Source organism: Mirounga leonina, unplaced genomic scaffold (genome assembly GCF_011800145.1).
Source record: "Mirounga leonina isolate KUSES-001 unplaced genomic scaffold, KU_Mleo_1.0 Mir_201, whole genome shotgun sequence".
In the NCBI taxonomy this organism is placed as follows: Eukaryota; Metazoa; Chordata; class Mammalia; order Carnivora; family Phocidae; genus Mirounga; species Mirounga leonina.
The window spans coordinates 9,220,658-9,241,237 of NW_023270504.1; the positions used below are offsets into that span (position 1 = coordinate 9,220,658).

At 34.2% G+C, this 20,580-nt stretch overlaps 1 protein-coding gene across 3 annotated transcripts in view; it reads left to right on the forward strand.

Annotated features, from left to right (window-relative positions):
* KRAS (KRAS proto-oncogene, GTPase) overlaps positions 1–20,580 on the forward strand; it is a 39,426-nt gene that overhangs the window by 5,556 nt on the left and 13,290 nt on the right. For all 3 annotated transcript variants that reach the window (XM_035028061.1, XM_035028060.1, XM_035028062.1), the window contains exons 3-4: positions 15,084–15,262; positions 16,690–16,849. In XM_035028061.1, the coding sequence (XP_034883952.1) occupies positions 15,084–15,262; positions 16,690–16,849 (339 nt within the window). The remainder of the gene's footprint in view (positions 1–15,083; positions 15,263–16,689; positions 16,850–20,580) is intronic.

Here is a 20,580-nt window from a genome sequence, read left to right on the forward strand (position 1 = left end):
GTTTATTTCTTAGACTTACTATCCCAGGTTAAGCAGTCCTAATCCCTTAGCTTTTATTCTGGGTCTGCAGATCATATCATTTTTTTAATCAGCTCTGAAGAATTTCCCAGAACTTTCTCTGAGTCTCTCGCTGTGGAATCTGGAACAGGTTAAGATGCCCTGTTAAGGGACTGTGCTGTATGATGTCTTCAAGAACACTTTGACTGCATTGAGGTAGATTCTGAGGGCACTGGTGGCCTTGGCAAGATGTTTATGCAGTTAGAACTTTGAGGATTGATTAGACAGCTTCATAAGGAAATGTCAAATATTTTTGGTACTGCAGGAAAAAAAAGAGAGAAATAACGCTTATTTGCAAAGATATGATTTAAACCTAGCCAGCTTTTATTTGGCATGAGGAAAGGGGAAGAGTCTAACTGAAGTGGACCACCTGTATAATAGTCTTCTATATTTTCTCTTGACAAGTCAGTTCGGTGCTGTATGATGGTTTTGTTTTTTTCTTTTTTTCTTTGAGGAGGATTAAATAGTTCACCCAATTCGAAAACCAGGGTTACTTGGCATACTCCATTTAGATCAGAAGTAAAAGGAAGTTTTAATAGAATTCAGATTAAACACGGAAGTTTTCCTGGGATTTTGGAAGGTGATTTTAGCAGAAGTGCTCTCCATCTTCTTTGAAAGTCGAGGGTTTCCATTACACTCAGTTTCCTATGTGCTGTACAAGATAATGTGATAAAACATGTTGGGAAGCCTTTCTGTCAGAATTGTTAAAGTACAATATAAATCTAAAATAAAGCCAAAAGTTAATCCTTTGAGTGAAGGTAGAAAAAGTTTATAAATTCAAGCCCCTAACTCTGATTATGATTTCTGCCAGACCAGAAGACTTGACTCTGGGAAACATTGATTACCTGTGAACTTTGAAACTTTGACATTCCCTCACTAGTTTAGCTGTCTGGGAAAAGCTATCAGAGATCGTCTCTTGTCTTCCAAATTATAGTGAGTCTTAGGGAACTGACACATTAAATTCTTGGTGTAGTTCAATTACAAGAAAGACAAGGTAATTTAGTAGCTTATTTTAATAAACAGTGGTTAAGCAAAAATGCTGACTTGATTTTTTATAATAAAAAGAGTTTAAAAAGGAGATTTGGGGATATCACTACTGCTATTAGATTTTGATTGGTGAATAATGTAGGTCAAAGAGAAAGTGAGGGAGAACATAGACTGCACATTTGGAATTCTCATCAGTTTTCCTGAACTAAAACAAATGGAAAGAATTTTTTAAAAAAATTAAAGAATGCCATTTTCTAGTGGTTTAGAATTTACAAAGATTTATACTAGGAGGTAAATAAAGAAGGTGGTCATTTTTTCTTTCATTTTATAGATAAAAATGGTCTCTGAGAGGTTGTAACTTGCCTGAGAATACTTAGCTAGTAAATAGTGGACTTCTAAGTTTGCTGAGACCAAGTTAAGTGGGATTTCCACTATACCCTTCTATATACAACTTTAAAAATGAGAAACTAGTCTTTAAGCTAGGAAGATATTTAATATTGGAGGCTGATTCAGATTTATCGACATACCAAAATTTGAACTTAGCTTCCTCTCCAATGGCATCTTAATGGCAGAGATATGATATAAAATTAAATGGGTGTGATGCATAGATAGATCATGCTTATATTTGAGGCTGTGCACATGATAATCAGCTTCTGTTCTGAAACATTTTACCTTTATCTTTTGTGAAGTTCACCAAAGAGTTCCAGAAGAGTTCTGTTAATGTGACACTTATAATTCAGTCTAAGTATTATGCCCTTCTTCGATGAAAGTTTCCTACTCAGTAAGGATGATGGATTCTTGATTGGATTGATTTGTTCCGACTTTATTGCTCTGAGCTGTGGAGTATGTATTCAAGATTTATCAGTTTCTTCTTTTACTTTTTCATGTTAATTATGGAATTTATTTTACTTGCTGAATAAGGTGTAATAGCTAGAACATTTGTACTATTAAACCAGTATTGAAGAATGGTGTGAGAAAAGCACTGTATAATGTTGAAAGCCGTTATTTTTCTGGTTTTATACTTATGTAGCAGTAGTTATCAATGAGGGGTGGGTGACTTTGTTTCCTGGGGACATTTGGCAAAATCTAGAGATATTTTTGGTTGTTAAATCTTGCAAAGGGGCACTGCTACTGGCATCTGTGGAGGCAGGGATGCTGCTAACCTAAAACTACGGTGCACAAGACAGCTCCCACAACAAATGAGCTGGCCTCAAGCGTCAGTGGTGCTGAGGTTGAGACCCTCCTATGTGTTATATAAAGCTGTCAACATCTCCCTCAACTTGAAGTCTCTGAATAAGGTTTATGGTAGAGACTCTAACATAGCACAGATTTAAATTTTACCTTTTCTAAACTAATAGTATATTAGTTTAGCTGATTCTAGCGTCCTATTAAAACATTGTTTTTAAAATAAAGTACACAGTAATTTTGTAAATGCATTTCTCAAGGCTTTGGCCAGCTCTTCCCCCCCTTTCAAGTGAGTGCCCTCTGCTGGTCAATTTATTTGCTTTTATAATAAGTGACAATGAAATACCAGGTTTGGGTATTTTTCCTATTTAAACTGTGTGTATAATCAATTTATAAATATGTAAGTTTTATTTAGAAGTCTGATTTTATGTAATTTTTAAAAATCTAAAGTGTCAGTTTTATTCTCTGCTAATATTAAGATTACTGTGTGAACTAGTTAGGCCTAACTAATTAAATATGTAGGTGAATATTTTTAACTAAGAAAGGAAATGTGGCAGTGAAGGAGAAAATGGGGTGGTTCCATTGTTAACCCTTACTGAGGTTACTTTGTCTGAGGGACTGGGAATAAAAAGTGGCACTTTGACTCTGAATTTCTTTACATGCACATAGGAGCTATGCTACAGAGTTCAAAGCTTAGCGATGTGTTACATGGAATGTTACGAAGGGCCTATTGGAAAGTGGTAATTGTGACAGTTCACATTGTATAGATTTTTTTACAGTACTGTAGAATAGTCGTGAGCACCTGATTTTTAGAATAAAGTAACACAAAATGCAGGCCTTGTATTTAGGTCAATTTAAGAATAAGTATTTATTTAATAATAATAACTGCTTATTTAGACCTGAATGTTAAAAATTATCAGACATATTTTATTCTTACTCGGATTTTTATAAATACAAAGCTTTACAAACATAGAAATGAAAGTTGGTAACAGAAGTAAGTGAAAGGAAAAAAAATATTTTTATGATTTGGCATCTCTTAAGATTCTGGTTTTAAGAAGATTCTGGCTTTAACAACACGACCAATTCCTTAATTCCATAGTAATTATTCAGTGCCCACTCTGTACCATACAGGCTTCCTAGGGGCTGGAGATACTTTGAGAAGCAAAAGGGACCAGATCGCACTGCCTTCATGAAGCTTACTGGCCTTAAATGTATTTTGAAGAGCAGTGCTTCTAGACAATGATCCTAATTCTATTTAATGTAATTTAGAGGCTTTGTGCTTTAGGAGGGCATTAGATTTCTTGCATCTCCTTTAACTGTATTGTCACAGAGTGCCTAGGTTTATAGGCAGTTACATTATTGTAATCTTAATAAAATTAGTAGAAATGGGTAGTAAAAATAACATATTTGAGAGGATTAAGTAAGGACACAGTGCTTATGTTAGGTAATTTTTCAGCTTCTTATTTTGAAAACTTCCAACCTATGGAAAAGTAGTGAAAAGTAATACTGTGAATACCTGATAGCCTTAAACAGGTTACATTGATTATTTGGTTAAGGCGATGTCTATCAGTTTTCTGTCGATGTAAAGGTATCTTCTTTTTCTTTAGTATGTACCCTATGGGGAGATGCTTTGAGACTATAAACTATCCTATTCTCCAACATACTTGCACTCAGTGGGATATAGCATCCACTGATAATTCTTGACAGAATAAATTACTACAATAGTGATTGCAGAATGGTACGTCATCTTATAACCCTGTCATTACTTCTACACTTCTTTTAGTTAACATCTACCATAGATTTTTTACTTACTTACTTACTTACTTATTTATTTATTTATTTATTTATTTATTATTTATTATTTGACAGAGAGAGAGCACAAGCAGGGGGAGGGGCAGAGGGAGAGGGAGAAGCAGACTCCCCACTGAGCAGAGAGCCCAACATGGGGCTTGCTCCCAGGACCCTGGGATCATGACCTGAGCCGAAGGCAGACGCTTAACTGACTGAGCCAGCCAGGCGCCCCAACATCTACCATAAATAAGGGCTCTCTCTTTTCTCTCCCTTGTTTGTTTTTTTCTTATTTGTATTAGTGTGGACACATGGATTCTTTTTTTATTCAACATATTCAAGTCTATTACTGTACTTTATTTTTTGATCTCAGATTTGTTTTCTTTTTTTTTTAAGATTTTATTTATTTATTTGACAGAGAGACAGCGAGAGCAGGAACAAAAAGCAGGGGGAGCGGGAGAGGGAGAAGCAGGCTTCCTGCCGAGCAGGGAGCCTGATGTGGGGCTCCATCCCAGGGCCCCGGGATGACCTGAGCCGAAGGCAAGTGCTTAACGACTGAGCCACCCAGGCGCCCCTCAGATTTGTTTTTGATATGGCCAGTAAATCCCTTTCAAGCTGGCCTCTGTATCCTTTTGACAGGCCTCCATCAGCTTCTGAGCTCTTTCTTATTTTCTGGCACAGTGTGTTCCAGGTGCACGTTGTACTTTCTGTGTCTTCACCCTGGATTCAGCCATTTGTCCTAGGAGTCCTAATTCCTTTTGGTGGGGAATGGTATTTAGAAATTAAGACCCAGATGTTAGAGGGGTGCCTGGCTGCCTCCATGGGTGTGGAGATTAAAGAAAAAAAAAAAAAAAGACCTAGATGTTAGGTATGCTTATTGCTGCTGGGGTGTCACTGCTTCTAGAACCTTTTCAATGGACAGAACTGAGAAATATATTTTATTTAAAAATCATGAGTTCCTTCTTCCTCACCTTCCTCCATTATCTTTTTCTCCCATGGTGAGAACCCTGGTTCTACCTTGTATACATTTCATTGTTAAATATCAGACAGCTGTTGAAATAAAATATCAGTCTTCAATCCTTGTTCTTGCAGTATTATCTTAAGTAATACAGATTGAGTGAATTAACATTAGGTTAGCTTCTGTATTCATGGAATTGGGATTAAACATTTTTCTTCACTGACAAAAGTAGGGATCCTTCCCTTTTTCAAAATATTCGTAAACCACTTAGGAAAACATCTAGGAAAAGATTGAGCTATTTGGGTATATGAAAATTAAGACATCATTAAAAATACAAGGAAACCTGGGAAAAGTATTTGCATCATATATCCATCAGGAAGCTCTCATATATAAATTAGAAAAAAGCAAACATCCAAATGGAATAAAAAAGAAGCTAAGGATATAAATAGACAGCCTGTCCATCAAAAATAAATAAAACAAATGACATATAAACATATAAAAAGATACTTCATTAATATAAAAATGCAAGTTCAAAACAATGAAATTTTTCACTTTGATATTGGCTGCTGGGAAGGGTGTGTAGGCAAGTGTACTCTTAATGAGGTAGTGGAAGTGTACCTTCTTATAAAGTCAGTTTGGCAGTATGTATCAAAATGTAAACTGCATGTTCTTTGACCAAGTAATTCACTTTGAGGAATTTATCCCAACGATTCAATTGGATAAATGTATAAGATGTATAATACATAGGAATGTTTCTTGCAGTATTGTTTATGACTTTTGAAAACGGAAATAATCCGCATGGCTACCAATGGGTAAAGTAAATTATGGTATATCTATACAAATTACATAGTTGTCAAAAAGATTAGGTAGATCTATACGTACTAACATTGAAAAATACCCATTATGTAAGTGAAGCTGCATCATAGTACATTGTGTAGAGTGTGATTCCATTTATATAAAAACTGTGAGTATGTACATAAAATATGGTAGTTTAGTCAGACTCATCTCTGTACTATTTGGTTTTTAAAAATGAGCATAATACTTTCTGAGAGGGAAAAGTAAATACTCATTTTTGAGGGAGAAAAGTCACTAACATTATCTACCATTAGATTACTTCATATTTACTTTGTTCCCCTTTTTAAAGCCTCAACAGATTGGACAATGCAGAGGTATCTTGGATAAAGAATTTGGTATTAGGCCAATTAAAGAAGAGCTGACAGAGATATAATACAAAACATGAAAATTTTATTGGCATCTGTAATTTTAAGATTGGATCCATGCTTGATCCTGCCTCACATTCTGACCTTGGCATCAAGTGATAATTTATGGCAGAATGCCACATGACTTCAATAGTTACAGATGTATGCTTATTATATCTTTATTTTCAAAATCTGTTATGCAGATTTTCCTTGAGTTTATTCAGATTTTTGAACCAGTTTTATCTCTTGCAAGTAGTACACATTTTATTCTCTCTAGTCTTAAGCAAAGATTCAACATTCTCATAAAGTATTCTTTATTTAGTAAAGAAATTTTTGTTTTCTTTATTTTTACACTTAATCAAAACTTCTGTCATGAGAACAAGCTCTTTTAACACCCTTGCTGCCTAATCAAAACAGATCCTTTGTAATCTTCAGAGTTTTAGCTCTCCTTCCCTGGAGCTTGTCTATTATATTTGTTTTGAAATATGGTGACCAGTTTTGCAAAAAGTAGTCCAAGTGTAGTTGTTCAGTGATCTTATAAAGACGGAATACTACTGTTGCCGTATAGTTCATAATAGCCAGTGGCCTAGCCCCTAACCTTTTTGGCCTGTAATAGCATGTGCAATGTAATATATAAAATCATACAGTTAAGTTGTTATAGCACTTTTCATTTTATAAAGGATTTTCATAGTCTTTAATCCTAACCTATGCAAAATCCTGTATGGTATTATTTACCTACTTTTACCGCTGAAGGAACGATGGCTTACAGTACATGAGACATTAAAGTAGTTTGCCCGCACTCATACCACAAGTAAGTGGAGTTCTGCAGCTGCCCCTAGATTGAAGATTTAGGAGTATATCTTTAGCCTAGATTTCTGTCCTGAGCATCAGATCTGTGTAGCAAGCTGCCTCCATGTCATGGCCACCAGAACAACCCATAAACGTGGAATTCGATTTGCCCCAAATTGAACTCATCTTTTCCTCTACTCTTACCCTTCTGTTCCTATGCCCAGTCAGTAAACTGCCATTACAAAAATTGAGATAAAATTCATCCTTTTAAAATACACAGTTTAGTGGTTTTTAGTATATTCACAAACGACCATAACATGTTTGTCACCTCGAAAAGAAGCCCCATACCTATAAGCAGTCACTCCCTAGTCTCTTCTGCCACTCCTGGTAACGACTAATTTACTTTCTGTCTCTGTGGATTCGCCTCTTCTGCATATTTCATATAGTTGGAATCATACAATATGTGGCCTTTTGTGTCTGGCTTCTTTCATGTGGGATAATGTTTTCAGGGTTCATCCTCGTTATCACTTAGTTCAACACTTCATTCCTTTAATGGTCGAATAATATTCTGTTGTATGGATAATACCATATTGTGTTTATCAGTCAGTTCATGGGCATTTAGGTGGTCTCCTCTTTTTGCTGTTTTGAATAATGTTGCTGTAAACACTTGTGTATACTTTTTGGGTGAACATGTATTTTCAGCTCTCTTGGGTATGTATCTAGAAGTAGAATTGCAAAGCCACGTGGTACCTTTATGTTTAACTTTCTGAGCAGCTGTCAGATGCTTCCACGGTGCTTGCAATGTTTACATTCCCACCAGCAATGTATGAGGTAGTTCTGCCAGTTTTCCCCATTAAATATTTCTCTAAACTAATGTTCTCCCTTCATACTGCTGTTGCTGCCTTCAGGTTCTATCATTTGTTGTAATAGCTTCCTAACTCATCTTCCAGCCTCCAACCTGCTCCCTTTCTATAATTTTTCATAAAAATGCTAACAGTGAATCTGGTAAATCTGATGTTTCCTTCCTACTTAAAAACCTTCCAGTAATTTAGTATAAGATGAAGTTCCAAATTCCTTAATGTGGCATACAAGACCCTCCATAAGCTGACTTCTGCTTGATTGTCCAGTTTCACTTCTACTTACCTAAAATCCCTCTAAGTTAAAGTTGTATTGAACTTCTTGGCTCCATGTACTCAACATATGTTTCATGGTTTTATGCATTCTTTTTGCTCCTTATCACCTGGAGTGGCCCTCTCCTCCCCTGTGTTTCTTAACTCCTTTAAGCAGAGTTGATCTCTCCTTCCTATTGCCACCATTGTACTTTGTCCTGAATATGGTGTTGCATTTATTTCATTGTGTTTTAATTATTTGTATATCATATCCCTTCTGCCAGACCTAGCTCTTTGAAGTTAGAAACTTTGTAACTCCTTGGCATAGTATATAACACTTAGTAGATGTTTAGTAAGTGTCCCTATGATGCAAGGGAGAATGGAGTGGTAGATGTGAATGAACTAATAAGTCTGGGTTTGTTATCTCCCAAATTCCATGTTTCTTTCCTATTATAATTCTAACATATCTGGCTACTATACATGATTCTAGCTGTCTTTGAAAAGTAGCTGTCGGGGCGCCTGGGTGGTTCAGTTGTTAAAGCGTCTGCCTTCAGCTCAGGTCACGATCTCAGGGTCCTGGGATCGAGCCCCACATCGGGCTCCCTGCTCCGCAGGAGGCCTGCTTCTCCCTCTCCCACTCCCCCTGCTTGTGTTCCCTCTCTTGCTGTGTCTCTCTCTGCCAAATAAATAAATAAAATCTTTAAAAAAAAAAAAAAAAGGAAAAAGAAAAGTAGCTGTCTAGGGGCGCCTGGACGGCTCAGTCGTTAAGCATCTGCCTTCGACTCAGGCCATGATCCCAGGGTCCTGGGATCGAGCCCCATATCGGGCTCCCTGCTCAGCAGGAAGCCTGTTTCTCCCTCTCCCCCCTGCTCATGTTCCCTCTCTCGCTGTGTCTGTCTCTGTCAAATAAATAAAATCTTAAAAAAAAAAAAAAGCTGTCTACAACAGCCTTTGATGGCTTATAACCAGTAGTGTGGAACATATCATTCTATGATGGATTAACATAAATTTTTGGAAGAGTAACAAAATACTTGAGCATTAAGAGAGTAAAAGTGAGTTTCTCCTTTTTTCCTGTAGGTGTTATTATATTTAGCAATACATGAAAAGTACTCATGGCACTTAATGCATTAAGAAAACCTTACAAACATTTCAAAAGTAAATCCTCAAATAATTCTTTAGCTGACATTTTCAGCAGTTCTATTCATATTTACAAGAGCATCTGATGGAATCAGGAGCATGAAGATGGAGATTAAATGGGATAATACTTGTAATATGCTTATCACAGCATCTGACATACCATTTTTGTTTGTTTACTGTAGTGTCTTCCCATGTTAGGGTTTCACTGCCTGAGTTGAAAAACAAAATTGAGTCTGTGAAAAGATGAACATACTGAGTGACTTGGTTACTATTAATTATAATAGAAAATTGACAAAGTGATGTCCTGGTCAACAAGTTTATCTCGTCTTGAATGATTTAGTATTAATTTTCAAATTTGTCTAATTGGGTCTACAGATAAGTTTCTGTATATAAAACAACACTTAAATGTGTGTGTGTTTTTTTTAATTAATTTATTTTTTTAGTTATCTCTAACCTAACGTGGGGCTCGAACTCACTACCCCAAGATCAAGAGTCACATACTCTTCTGAATGAGCCAGCCAGGTGCCCCCCTTTAAAGGTGTCTTAATAAACTGGAAAACACTTTAAAAAATACCGGTCAGTGCAGAAAAGATGAAAATTCCAGGTGATGGGAATAAATATGGAAATATGAAAAAGAAGTAACAATCCTCAAAGAAATGGATATTAAAACAATAAGAATTTTTAGCTTAATAAATTGACAAAATTTAAAGAAAAATAAAAATATAAAATCCATTGCTAGCGAGTGGTGATGAAATTGGTACATTCTTAATGTATGGAAAAATAATGAACATCATGTATGCACCAACCAGCTTTTTCATATCTTTACATTCTGCCATATTTGGTGTAGATCCTTTTTTCTTTTTCAAGATATAAAACTTAATGTAGTTGAAAGCCCCTGTGGTCTCTGCAATCTTACTAACTCTGTCCTCCCAAAAATGTTTTTAAATTTTTCTCATGTTTTGTTTATATTTTTACATTAAACGTTTCTTATCCTATAAAACTTGCTTGAATACATTTGTTAAAATACTCTTAATATAATTTTAAAATTTACAACTTCATTGTTTTAATATAATTTACAATATCTTAAACCTGTGCTTATTTTTATAAGACTGTTATAGTGTATGCATATATTTATGTTGAATTTATTCATCAGACAGTACTGGTTGCCTGCGGTATTGAAGACTTTACACATAGGGTGTACAGTGAACAGAGCAGATGTGAGCCCAACCATCATGGAGTTCACAGCATAGTAGGGGGTATACACTTAAACTGTAGTTATAGATTATAATACATTCTGTGAAGGAAATACAGAGGTGCTGAAAAAAACTGGTAAGTTCTTTGGATTTAATTTTTAAAAAGGAAGGGATGTTATTAGAAGACCTAAAGCAAGCGAGTGACATGGTCTAACCTACGTTTAAAAACGATCACTAGCTGCTCTGTGGAGACCATAAAAGAGTAACAGTAGGGATCTCTGTTCTAAGCAATTGTAAGAAATTGCATGAGACAAGACATGCATGTCGTGAACGAGGGTGATAGTGGTGGTGGTGGATGCTTGGATGTGAAGTCTATTTTGAAAATAGATAAATAGCAAGATTGTGGGTCAGTATTAAATGCCTATGTAATTTTTTTAGGATGCCACGTTTAGTATAGCTCTATTATAACTATCATTTAAAAAAAAATAAAACCATGTTTCCTCAGCATCGTTTACTAGAAGTAGCATTGCAGTGTCCAAGGCTATGAACATTGTATGGTTCTTGATAAATACTGTAATTGCTTTCCGAAAGGATTGTGCCTGTTTATTGTATCATCAGAAATGTTTGTGCTCTATCAAGATTAACTTTTGCCAGCATGGTATATTTCTTTTAGAAAAGTTGTTGTTTGTTTTTTTTTTAACCACTTCAGCAAATTAAAAAATAGCACTTGAGCCGGGAGTAAAGGAAAATATGTGGAATAACTTTCCTTCAATTAATATTATACTGAATTAATTTAAGTGGCTTTATCCTCTTTTGCAAAGAACGTTAGTAACCTATGTACCCGATCTAAAAGTTTATTCCATTTGAAAGGCTGGAAATAATACTAATTAGAAATGTAAGGTCTTGGGACTCCTGGCTGGCTCAGTTTGGTAGAACATGGAACTCTTGATCTCAGGGTCCTGAGTTTGAGCCCTACATCGGGCATAGAGCTTACTTAAAAAAAAAAAAAAAAAAAGTCTTGATCCTTTTCTTGCTTCATTCTTAACTAGTTTCATTATAGAATCTATGTGTATTTAAATTGGTTGGGTTTTGATAACCTGTGCTTTCTCAAAGTGATTTTTTTAAGTATAAAAAGAATAAATAACATGTATTGAGAATGCTTCAGATTTGTGAAAAGTTATTAGCTTAGAGCAGGGGTTGGCAAACTCTTATGCAAAGGACCACATTTTCTGTAAAGGTCTTCATCACATAATCTTTGCCTTTTTTTTTTTTTTAATAACCATTTAAAAACACGAAGACTATTTTTAGTTTGTGGGCCATGCAAAAACAGGTGGGCAGGATTTGGCCTGTGGGCCAGTAGTTTGCTGAACCCTTATTTAGACTCTAATCCTGGGAAAGAGTCTACATTGATGTAAATTTTTTCTACTTCCATATACTCCTTTTCTTACGGCTAACCTGAAGTTAGAACAAAAATCTTTAGTATTTATATGTCATTTTTGTTGTGCTTGCCTTCTGCTTTGTCACCACACCTGTCCGTTCTTTTCAGATTATATTTTGCCATTTAACACTTTGTTCTTAAGCTTTTACCAAGTTGTATTGCCTTTTTATGTAGCTCAGTGACTGCACTTCTAGGATAACTCTAGTTAGAATTAACTTTGGAAACACTGAATTTTTAAACTAAATCTATTATTTCTAATCAGGATATTCTACTCATTGCCCATACGTAGGTTTAGATTACTTTTTTCAGTAACTGAGTGTGACTCAGAACTTTGCTGGCAATTTTTTTTAGGGCTTAGAAGGGAAAAGATAATGGGAATGAAATGTACTGGTGAATAAGGACTGTTTTTCCAGTTTCTCAGTTCCTTTGATGGAGAATATTCATCATGGAAACATGTTATGAAATACACAAAGAAAATACTAATATTCCACATTATATACTTTTGGAACACAGTGTTCCAAAATTTTATAAATTGGAATTCATTGAGGTACATCTTGGAGGTATTATATGTGGGTGGATAGTGAGTAATCCCCCAGCCACGCCTTAGGCTCCAGAAACTATGGTCTTTAATTTTATTGTTGGGAGAAAATTTTAGATGTAAAAACTAAGAAAACTATCAACTGTAAGGTTAATTTAAGTTAGCATTGGTAAGTGAAGAATGTGAGGTGACAGCAATAGGTAAAGAAAGTCTGGTCCATAGCTACACCTGGGTAATGAATGGATTGACTTTAAGACACTGTACTTTGCTTCAATTCCTGCTGTTCCATCATACTTTAAAAACACTGGTTTTCAATTTATAATATACAGGAGTTCTTTCAAGTAGTTAAGGGAATAGATTAAAATAATAAAATGCCAACCAAATGTTCAAATCTTTAGTAAACAACTTGTTTAGAAAGTAAATAGATATCCTTTTTTTCTGACTGATGGATAATTAATTTTTATTATAGACAATTTAGAAAGTATAGTTTACTTTAAAAGATAACCATGAGATCATAGTCTATTATGGTAGCTTTTTGCACTTTTAAAAATTAAAATTCATAGAAGGGAATATTTTTAATATAGCATCTAGTACCACAAAATAAAAAGATAAGCAAGAGATAAGTTACTCATTTCTTAAATTAACTCTATCAAAAACTTACCCTTTTAGCATTTTGATGTATAGACCACCAGTTTTTAAACATATATATTTGGGATATATAAATAAATATATATATTTGGGATCATGCAACATATGTATCTTTGTGTTCTATTATAAAGATTTTTCAGATATTGTACCAAAAACATGATTTTTAATGACCATTCTATTTTCTTTTTTTTTTTTTTTTTTTATTATAACTGGAGAAATACTTTTTATTTTTATTTATTTATTTTTTTTTAAGATTTTATTTATTTGCGAGAGAGAGAATGAGAGACAGAGCATGAGAGGGAGGGGGGTCAGAGGGAGAAGCAGACTCCCCGCCGAGCAGGGAGCCCGATGCGGGACTCGATCCCGGGACTCCAGGATCACGACCCGAGCCGGAGGCAGTCGCTTAACCAGCTGAGCCACCCAGGTGCCCCGACCATTCTATTTTCTTAATGATAAGAGTAGTCTATGCAGTAATTCCTGAACTAAGGGCACTTTAATACTATAGCCCACATGTGGAACAATAAGGAAGTGTCCTTGGTTTACACTTTATACCCATTTTTAGCCCTTCCTCTTATTCCATGACTTTACATTGCACCATCCCTTTTCCTTACTTTTTTGAGTCCTATTTTGGCAGAGAGTACATGAAGTCTTTTAGGCATAAGTATTAATCAAAAGTCAGAGGAAAATCACATTTTCATTTTAAGATTCTATAATGTTACCCACTCCCTTTCCTTTTATTCAGTCTTAGAGTTGCACAGTCTCTTTAAGATATCCATCTCTTTCTCCCTTCCTTGCTCCCCCTTTTATAGAAGCCCCATAGAATTTGCGGATAAAACAGTCATGCCCTCTAGAGTTATCGTAGTATCCATCTGGCTATTACATATTGTTCCCAGGATTCAGAAATGGATAAGGGCATTAAAATCCTCAGTATTGACCTTTCTCTTATATATTCTTCTGACTGTAAGTAAAATAGATGCATGACAATTATTTGTAAATTGATTGATTTTTCTTGCCATTTTAAATCATCCTATTCTGAATAATAGAGTTGGTAGAGCTATCCCATTTTTGTAATAATTACTTTCTTTCATAGAGCATTTGGATCTTTTCGTTAATAATATGAACACTTGCATTGTTGAATCTGCATAATACTGTTTTGTAAACCTTTTTTTTAAATTGTAAGATATATACATATATCTTATATATCTTATATATCATCGCAGCCATTCTTAACTGTACAGTTCTGTGGAATTAAATAAATTCACAATGTTGAGCAACCAGTAGCTCTATTTCCAGAACTTTTTCATCATCCCAAACTGAAACCCTGTGTTCATTAAACAGTAACTCTCAAATCCCCTCTCCCCCTGTTCCAGGTAACCTCTATTCTACTTTTTTGTCTCTCTGACTTTACCTATTTTAGGTACCTCATATAAGTGGGATCACAGTTATTTGCCCTTTTTTGTGTCTGGCATAATGTTTGCAGTGTTCTTCTATGTTATAACACATACAGAATTTCATTCCTTTTTATGGCTGAATAACATTCTACTGTGTATATACTCTACATTTTGGCTATTCTAAATAATGCTGCAATGAACATTGACATACAAGTATCTGTCTGACTTCCTGTTTTCACTTCTTTTGGTTATATATGTAGGCACAGAATTGTTGGATCATATGGTAGTTCTGTATTTTTTTTGAGGAACTGCCAGACTGTTGTCTACAATGCCTGTACCATTTACCAGCAATGGATAAAATTTCCAGTCTCTCCACATCCTTGCTAACACTTGTCTTCCCCCCCCCCCTTTTTTGAAATAATAACCATCCTAATGGGTGTGAAATGGTAGCTCCTTGTGGTTTTGATTTGCATTTCCCTAATGATGTGTTGAGCATCTTTTCATTTGCGTAATGGCCATTTGTGTATCTTCTTTGGAGGAATGTCAGTTCAGGTCCTTTACCCTGTTTTGAATTGGGTTGTCTTTTTGTTGTTGGGTTGCATATAACACCTTTTTAAAAGTAAAAGGTGCACCATAATAATCCAGACTGTGTTTCTCCCCTCTCAGGATTCCTACAGGAAACAAGTAGTAATTGATGGAGAAACCTGTCTCTTGGATATTCTCGACACAGCAGGTCAAGAGGAGTACAGTGCAATGAGGGACCAGTACATGAGGACTGGGGAGGGCTTTCTTTGTGTATTTGCCATAAATAATACTAAATCTTTTGAAGATATTCACCATTATAGGTGGGTTTAAATTGAATATAATAAAATGACATTGAGGAGTAATTATATCTTTCATTTGTTGAGTCTTTGCTGACTACCATGCATAAATTACCTAATCTGAATTTTAAAATAATAATGAGGTAGGTAATATTTCCCTGTTCTACAAATAAAGTTCCTGCGGATTAGAACCGTTGAGTACCTTGTTCCAGATTGCATAGATAGTGGTCCTGGAATTGAAACCTACGTTTGTTTGACTTCAAAACCTGTGCTGTTAACCACTGCAAGGCTTTAAGCTAGAGTCATCATAAAAATGAATACCATCAACAAAAATATGAAATATTTTTCATAGCCTTAAAAATAATCGCGTATAGTGTAGAATTTCTTGGAACTGGATAAACATTGGCTTTAGATAGTGAGGGAAAACACACTCTGAAGTTGTAAAAGATTGAAATATTAGAACAATTACAGTTTGTAAAGAATCTGGCAAATCTGCATAAAATTGACTACTTTAAAATAATTGTTATTAAATATAATTTATATTCTATTTCTTTGACGGTTTACAGTTTTCAAAAAAGTGCTTATTAAATAGCCCATTCATTAGCTATGTTCTATAACAGTGAATTAACATTTTAATACATTTCTTACGGCATGTTTTCTTTGTAGTCTAGTGGTAGAGAAAAAGAAATTTGAGTGGGTGACAGTCTTTTTGTAGAATAGTAAATAGGTGTCAGTATGTTAAACTATAAAGGTTACTTAGCTATTGAGTAGAGGAACTGGGAATTTGAACCAGTTCTTCCTCCATTCTCTACTTCTTATTCCATGCTCTATCTTTGAAATCCACCTAAAATTGTGAAAGAATATAACTTTACCCCGAATTTAGAGTTTATACACATCTTATTGAAAAAAATCAACATGTAGAAGGACTTTTAACAGAATAAACAGTGTAGTAATGTCAGTGTTATCCACATAGAAATCAGAATCTTTCTACTTGGTGCTCTCCTTTTTGAGAAAGATAACGTGAAAATTATGTCATTGTTGTAATCCTTACATGTTTTTGTAATAAATACATGTACATTTAATAACACAGTATATGTTTCTAAGATTATAATTTTAACAGTTAGGCACAGCACATTTTTAGCCTAGAATTTTTTCAATGTTTTCTGTTTTATCATTGTGACCTACCTGCATATGGACCTATTAGATTGTAGTTTTACCATATTTTTTTGGTATTTTATCTTTTAAGGGACATAGAAATTCTCTCTTTAAATTGGAGAAAAAAATAAATAGAAGGAGAATCAAGGAAAATTTGGTGTGGTTGGAAACTAGAAATTATATTAAATGTCTTCTTTCAGCCATATTTTATAGGGCAGAATTATGGACAATTTTTGAAAGATATATTTGGTTACTAATGTCTCTGCCGTAATGTGTTCTTCTTTTTCCCTCCCCAGAGAACAAATAAAAAGAGTTAAAGACTCTGAAGATGTACCTATGGTCCTAGTAGGAAATAAATGTGATTTGCCTTCTAGAACAGTAGATACAAAACAGGCTCAGGACTTAGCAAGAAGTTATGGAATTCCTTTTATTGAAACATCAGCAAAGACAAGACAGGTAAGTAAAATTGTAATAAATATGAATCTATTCTCTGTAAACTATATCAAAATATTTTAATTATCATAATTTGCTAACATATATTCTGGTAACATCATTTTGATGGTAGGAAGGCAAGAACATTGATAAATGTACATAACTGATAGCATAACTGTTACATCATTTAATATAACTTAATTTTTCTTTCCATTATGCTAAAATAGAAAATAAAACAATGTTTATTTGGTAAATGTTCTGTTAAGGATATGAAAGGCAGCATTTTTTAATCCAATGTCCATGGTATTACTTTTGGCTTTGGTTTCTTTCCACATTGAATATTTCTCTTCAACTCAGCACATCTTACATTAAGCATTCAAGATATACAGGGATTTTTTTTTTTTAACTGTTATATTTATAAAGTCAAAGAACAAGGGAACAAATACTGATTCCTATTTTAGAAGTGTTTTGAAGAGTATTATGCCGTGTGTTTCTAGATTAAGTTTTATTATGTTTAAAGAATTTTATTTTGGTAGAATTTTTTTTAAATTTTCTTTTATCATTAACATATAATGTATTATTTGTTTCAGGGGTACAGGTCTGTGATTCATCAGTCTTACACAATACACAGCACTCACCACAACACATACTCTCCCCAGTGGCCATCACCCAGCCACCCCATCCCCCCATCCCCCTTTTGGTAGAATTTTTTTTTAAATAAATTTATTTTTGGGGCGCCTGGGTGGCTCAGTTGGTTGAGCAACTGCCTTCGGCTCAGGTCATGATCCTGGAGTCCCCGGATCGAGTCCCGCATCGGGCTCCCTGCTCAGCAGGGAGTCTGCTTCTCCCTCTGACCCTCCCCCCTCTCATGTGCTCTCTCTCTCTCTCTCATTCTCTCTCTCAAATAAATAAATAAATAAATCTTTAAAAAAAAAATAAATTTATTTTTGGAGAAAGTTTTCATTAAAGTAAAAGGATATTTAGAAAGCAAATTGAAATTCTCAGTTATTCATTTACTGTGTTGTTCTGACAAAAATTAATGCCATATTAACTCTGAATTTTGTTTCAAAAATTATTATTTTTGAAAGTAACTTTTTCTCTAGGTAAAATAATTTCAGTTGACATTATTTAACCTATTTGCATGAAATGAGAGTTTAACATATAGGAAAAAATTCTAGAAAGGAATACATAATGATATGATGGAATATAATTTTCATATACTGAGAAATTGATCAATTTTATATTCCATACAAGTTGAACGTTTATTTTGGGCTTTGCTAGTAACATGTACGTGTGACCCAGAAAACCAATTTTGTGGAATTTAACTTCTGTAATGCTAGGAGGTAAGAAAATTGATGAACAACTCATTACATGTTTAAACTTATAAAAACAGGTATTCTGTAACTTTCACTGAATTATAACGGATAAAAATTTTAAAGTAAACCATCATTCAGCTAGTGTATATGTCTGTTTCGCTAGTGGAAGATCATATGTACTGCTTCCTGATTGTACACATTTGATACACACTGAAGAAACAATGAATTCTATTTTAAGTCTTTTTTGGGGGGATTAAAAGCTGAATTTCTATAGTTTGATTATAGTACAAATATCTCATTCTAAAGCCTGATTTATAGGTTAAAGAAAGAAGTTGGTATATAGCACTTCTCACTTCACTTTAGAGGAATTAAGATTGCATTCAAATCCATTCCCAGGTCCCAGAGACTGGGAGAAGTTTGGTTTTTGTCTTCTTTTTACTGGTCTTCTCTAACCAGACTTCTTGATTTCCCTTATAGAGGGGTACTCAGAAAACATGATTATAATATTTATAACTTTTCTCCCAACATTTTTTTATGAAAATGTAAAATACAAGGAACGTTATTGAAAATACTTGTCAACATACTGCCTACTACTAAATCATACCATTACATTTTATTAACTTGCATTATTTCTAACTTTTAAAAGATACTTTTTAGACAACATTACTTAATATTTTAGTTTACATTTTATTAAAAAAAAAACTGATTTTGCCTCATGTGGTAAAAGGGGTTGCAAATAGAGCAGGGCTTCTTATATTTAACATACATATGAATGGAGTAGGCTTCTTATTCAAATCCACATTCTAATCAGTGGGTTCAGGTTGGGACCTGTGATCCTGCATTTTTAACAGGCTCTCAGGTGATGCTGATTTTGGGTACATGGACCACACTTGGGGTAGAAAGACAACAGAAGACAGTAAAAAGGAGTTGTCTGTTATTCTGACAATGTTGCCCTCTACTTAAAGAGCCTAAAATAGCTGTGTCTTCTTTCTTGTTATATAGTTACTACCTAAGAAGTACAGTTTATTCTTAGTGTTTGACATTAATGCTTTAATATACCACAGCATTCATGATAATCAAAAAATTACCTGGATTCCTTTTAAAGTAGATTTTGTAGCTTTTACACAGTTTTTTTTGGGGGGGGGGAGGGTAGGGAATGTGAATGTAGTATATATGATATGGAAGTAGATTAATTTAAATTTGCTTTGTTGACATTTATGTAGATCATCTAAAATATAGAGTAATATAAAAGAATACTTGTAGTACTTTATTTCTTCTCATGCTCAGCTTTTCTTATATTTATAACCTACTTTATTTATATCTTTATATAATTTATGTTGCTAAACTATAACTTAGATATTTTAGTTTCTGATCTTTGATTTCTTTTTATTTCATGGACTTGTTGATTTGCCTTTCAAAAGTTTACTCATCTTTCTCTGTTGAAATTTATTTGATATTTGCATGCTTTTGGAAGACTTTAAAGAGCTATTCCAAGTAATTGTGGAGGTTACGATATATGTAAATTTCTATAAATTTTACATTTCCAGTTTTTGTGAAAATTTGAAACCCTATTTTCTGCAGAGTATTTTGTTACTTATCTGCTATTACTTATTTGTTGTTTGAGCAAACTAAATATGCATACTCTTGTTGAATTTTAACAGCAGCTACTTGCTTCATACCCTAAGTTTCAGTCTTGAGCATGAACCTAAAACACAAAACTAAAAAGAATTATTTATATTCAGGTTGGTAGGAAAAAGACATTCATTTAGAAGGACCAGACAATAAGTGTTTTAAACTTTGGAGGCCATAAGTGATATCTGTTGCAGTTTTTTTTTTCTTATAACCCTTTAAAAATGCAAAAAAATCATTCTTAGCTTGTGGCCAGTACAAAAAATAGGCTGTGGCTACATTTGGCCTGCAGGCTGTAGTGTGCTGATCCCTGATTCTCTGGGGAACTGTACTGTTTGATTAGATGCTAGAAATTAGGTCAGACTTTAGACTTAAATTTTACAGGCTAACAGTAGTAATTTTAAAATAAAACAGATATTCTATGAAAGGGAAATAGGAGTTTTACTCTAGTACTTTTTAAGATAGGATTGCAGAATATATATATTATGAAATTACTTTGTAGTTTTAAAAAAGCCCATTATTTGGGTTAGAATATAATGAATTATATATTTTTTACAATATTTTAGTCCACATCTGAAAGGCCAGAGTAATTTTTATTTTCTGCTAGTATGCTTTACGTGGCCCCTGTGTTCCAAGTATATAAAGACTGCTACCTACTTCACATTTATCTGGGTAGTTTAGTAATTGCCAGATTTTTCTGGCCTCATTGGGCAGTGCATGCAGTGTTGGCAAAGGCTGTTGAAACCAAAACATTGACACCATGGTAATCAGCTGTGTGTTTTCCAGTCTGCTAAAATCAGAACTGGGGAG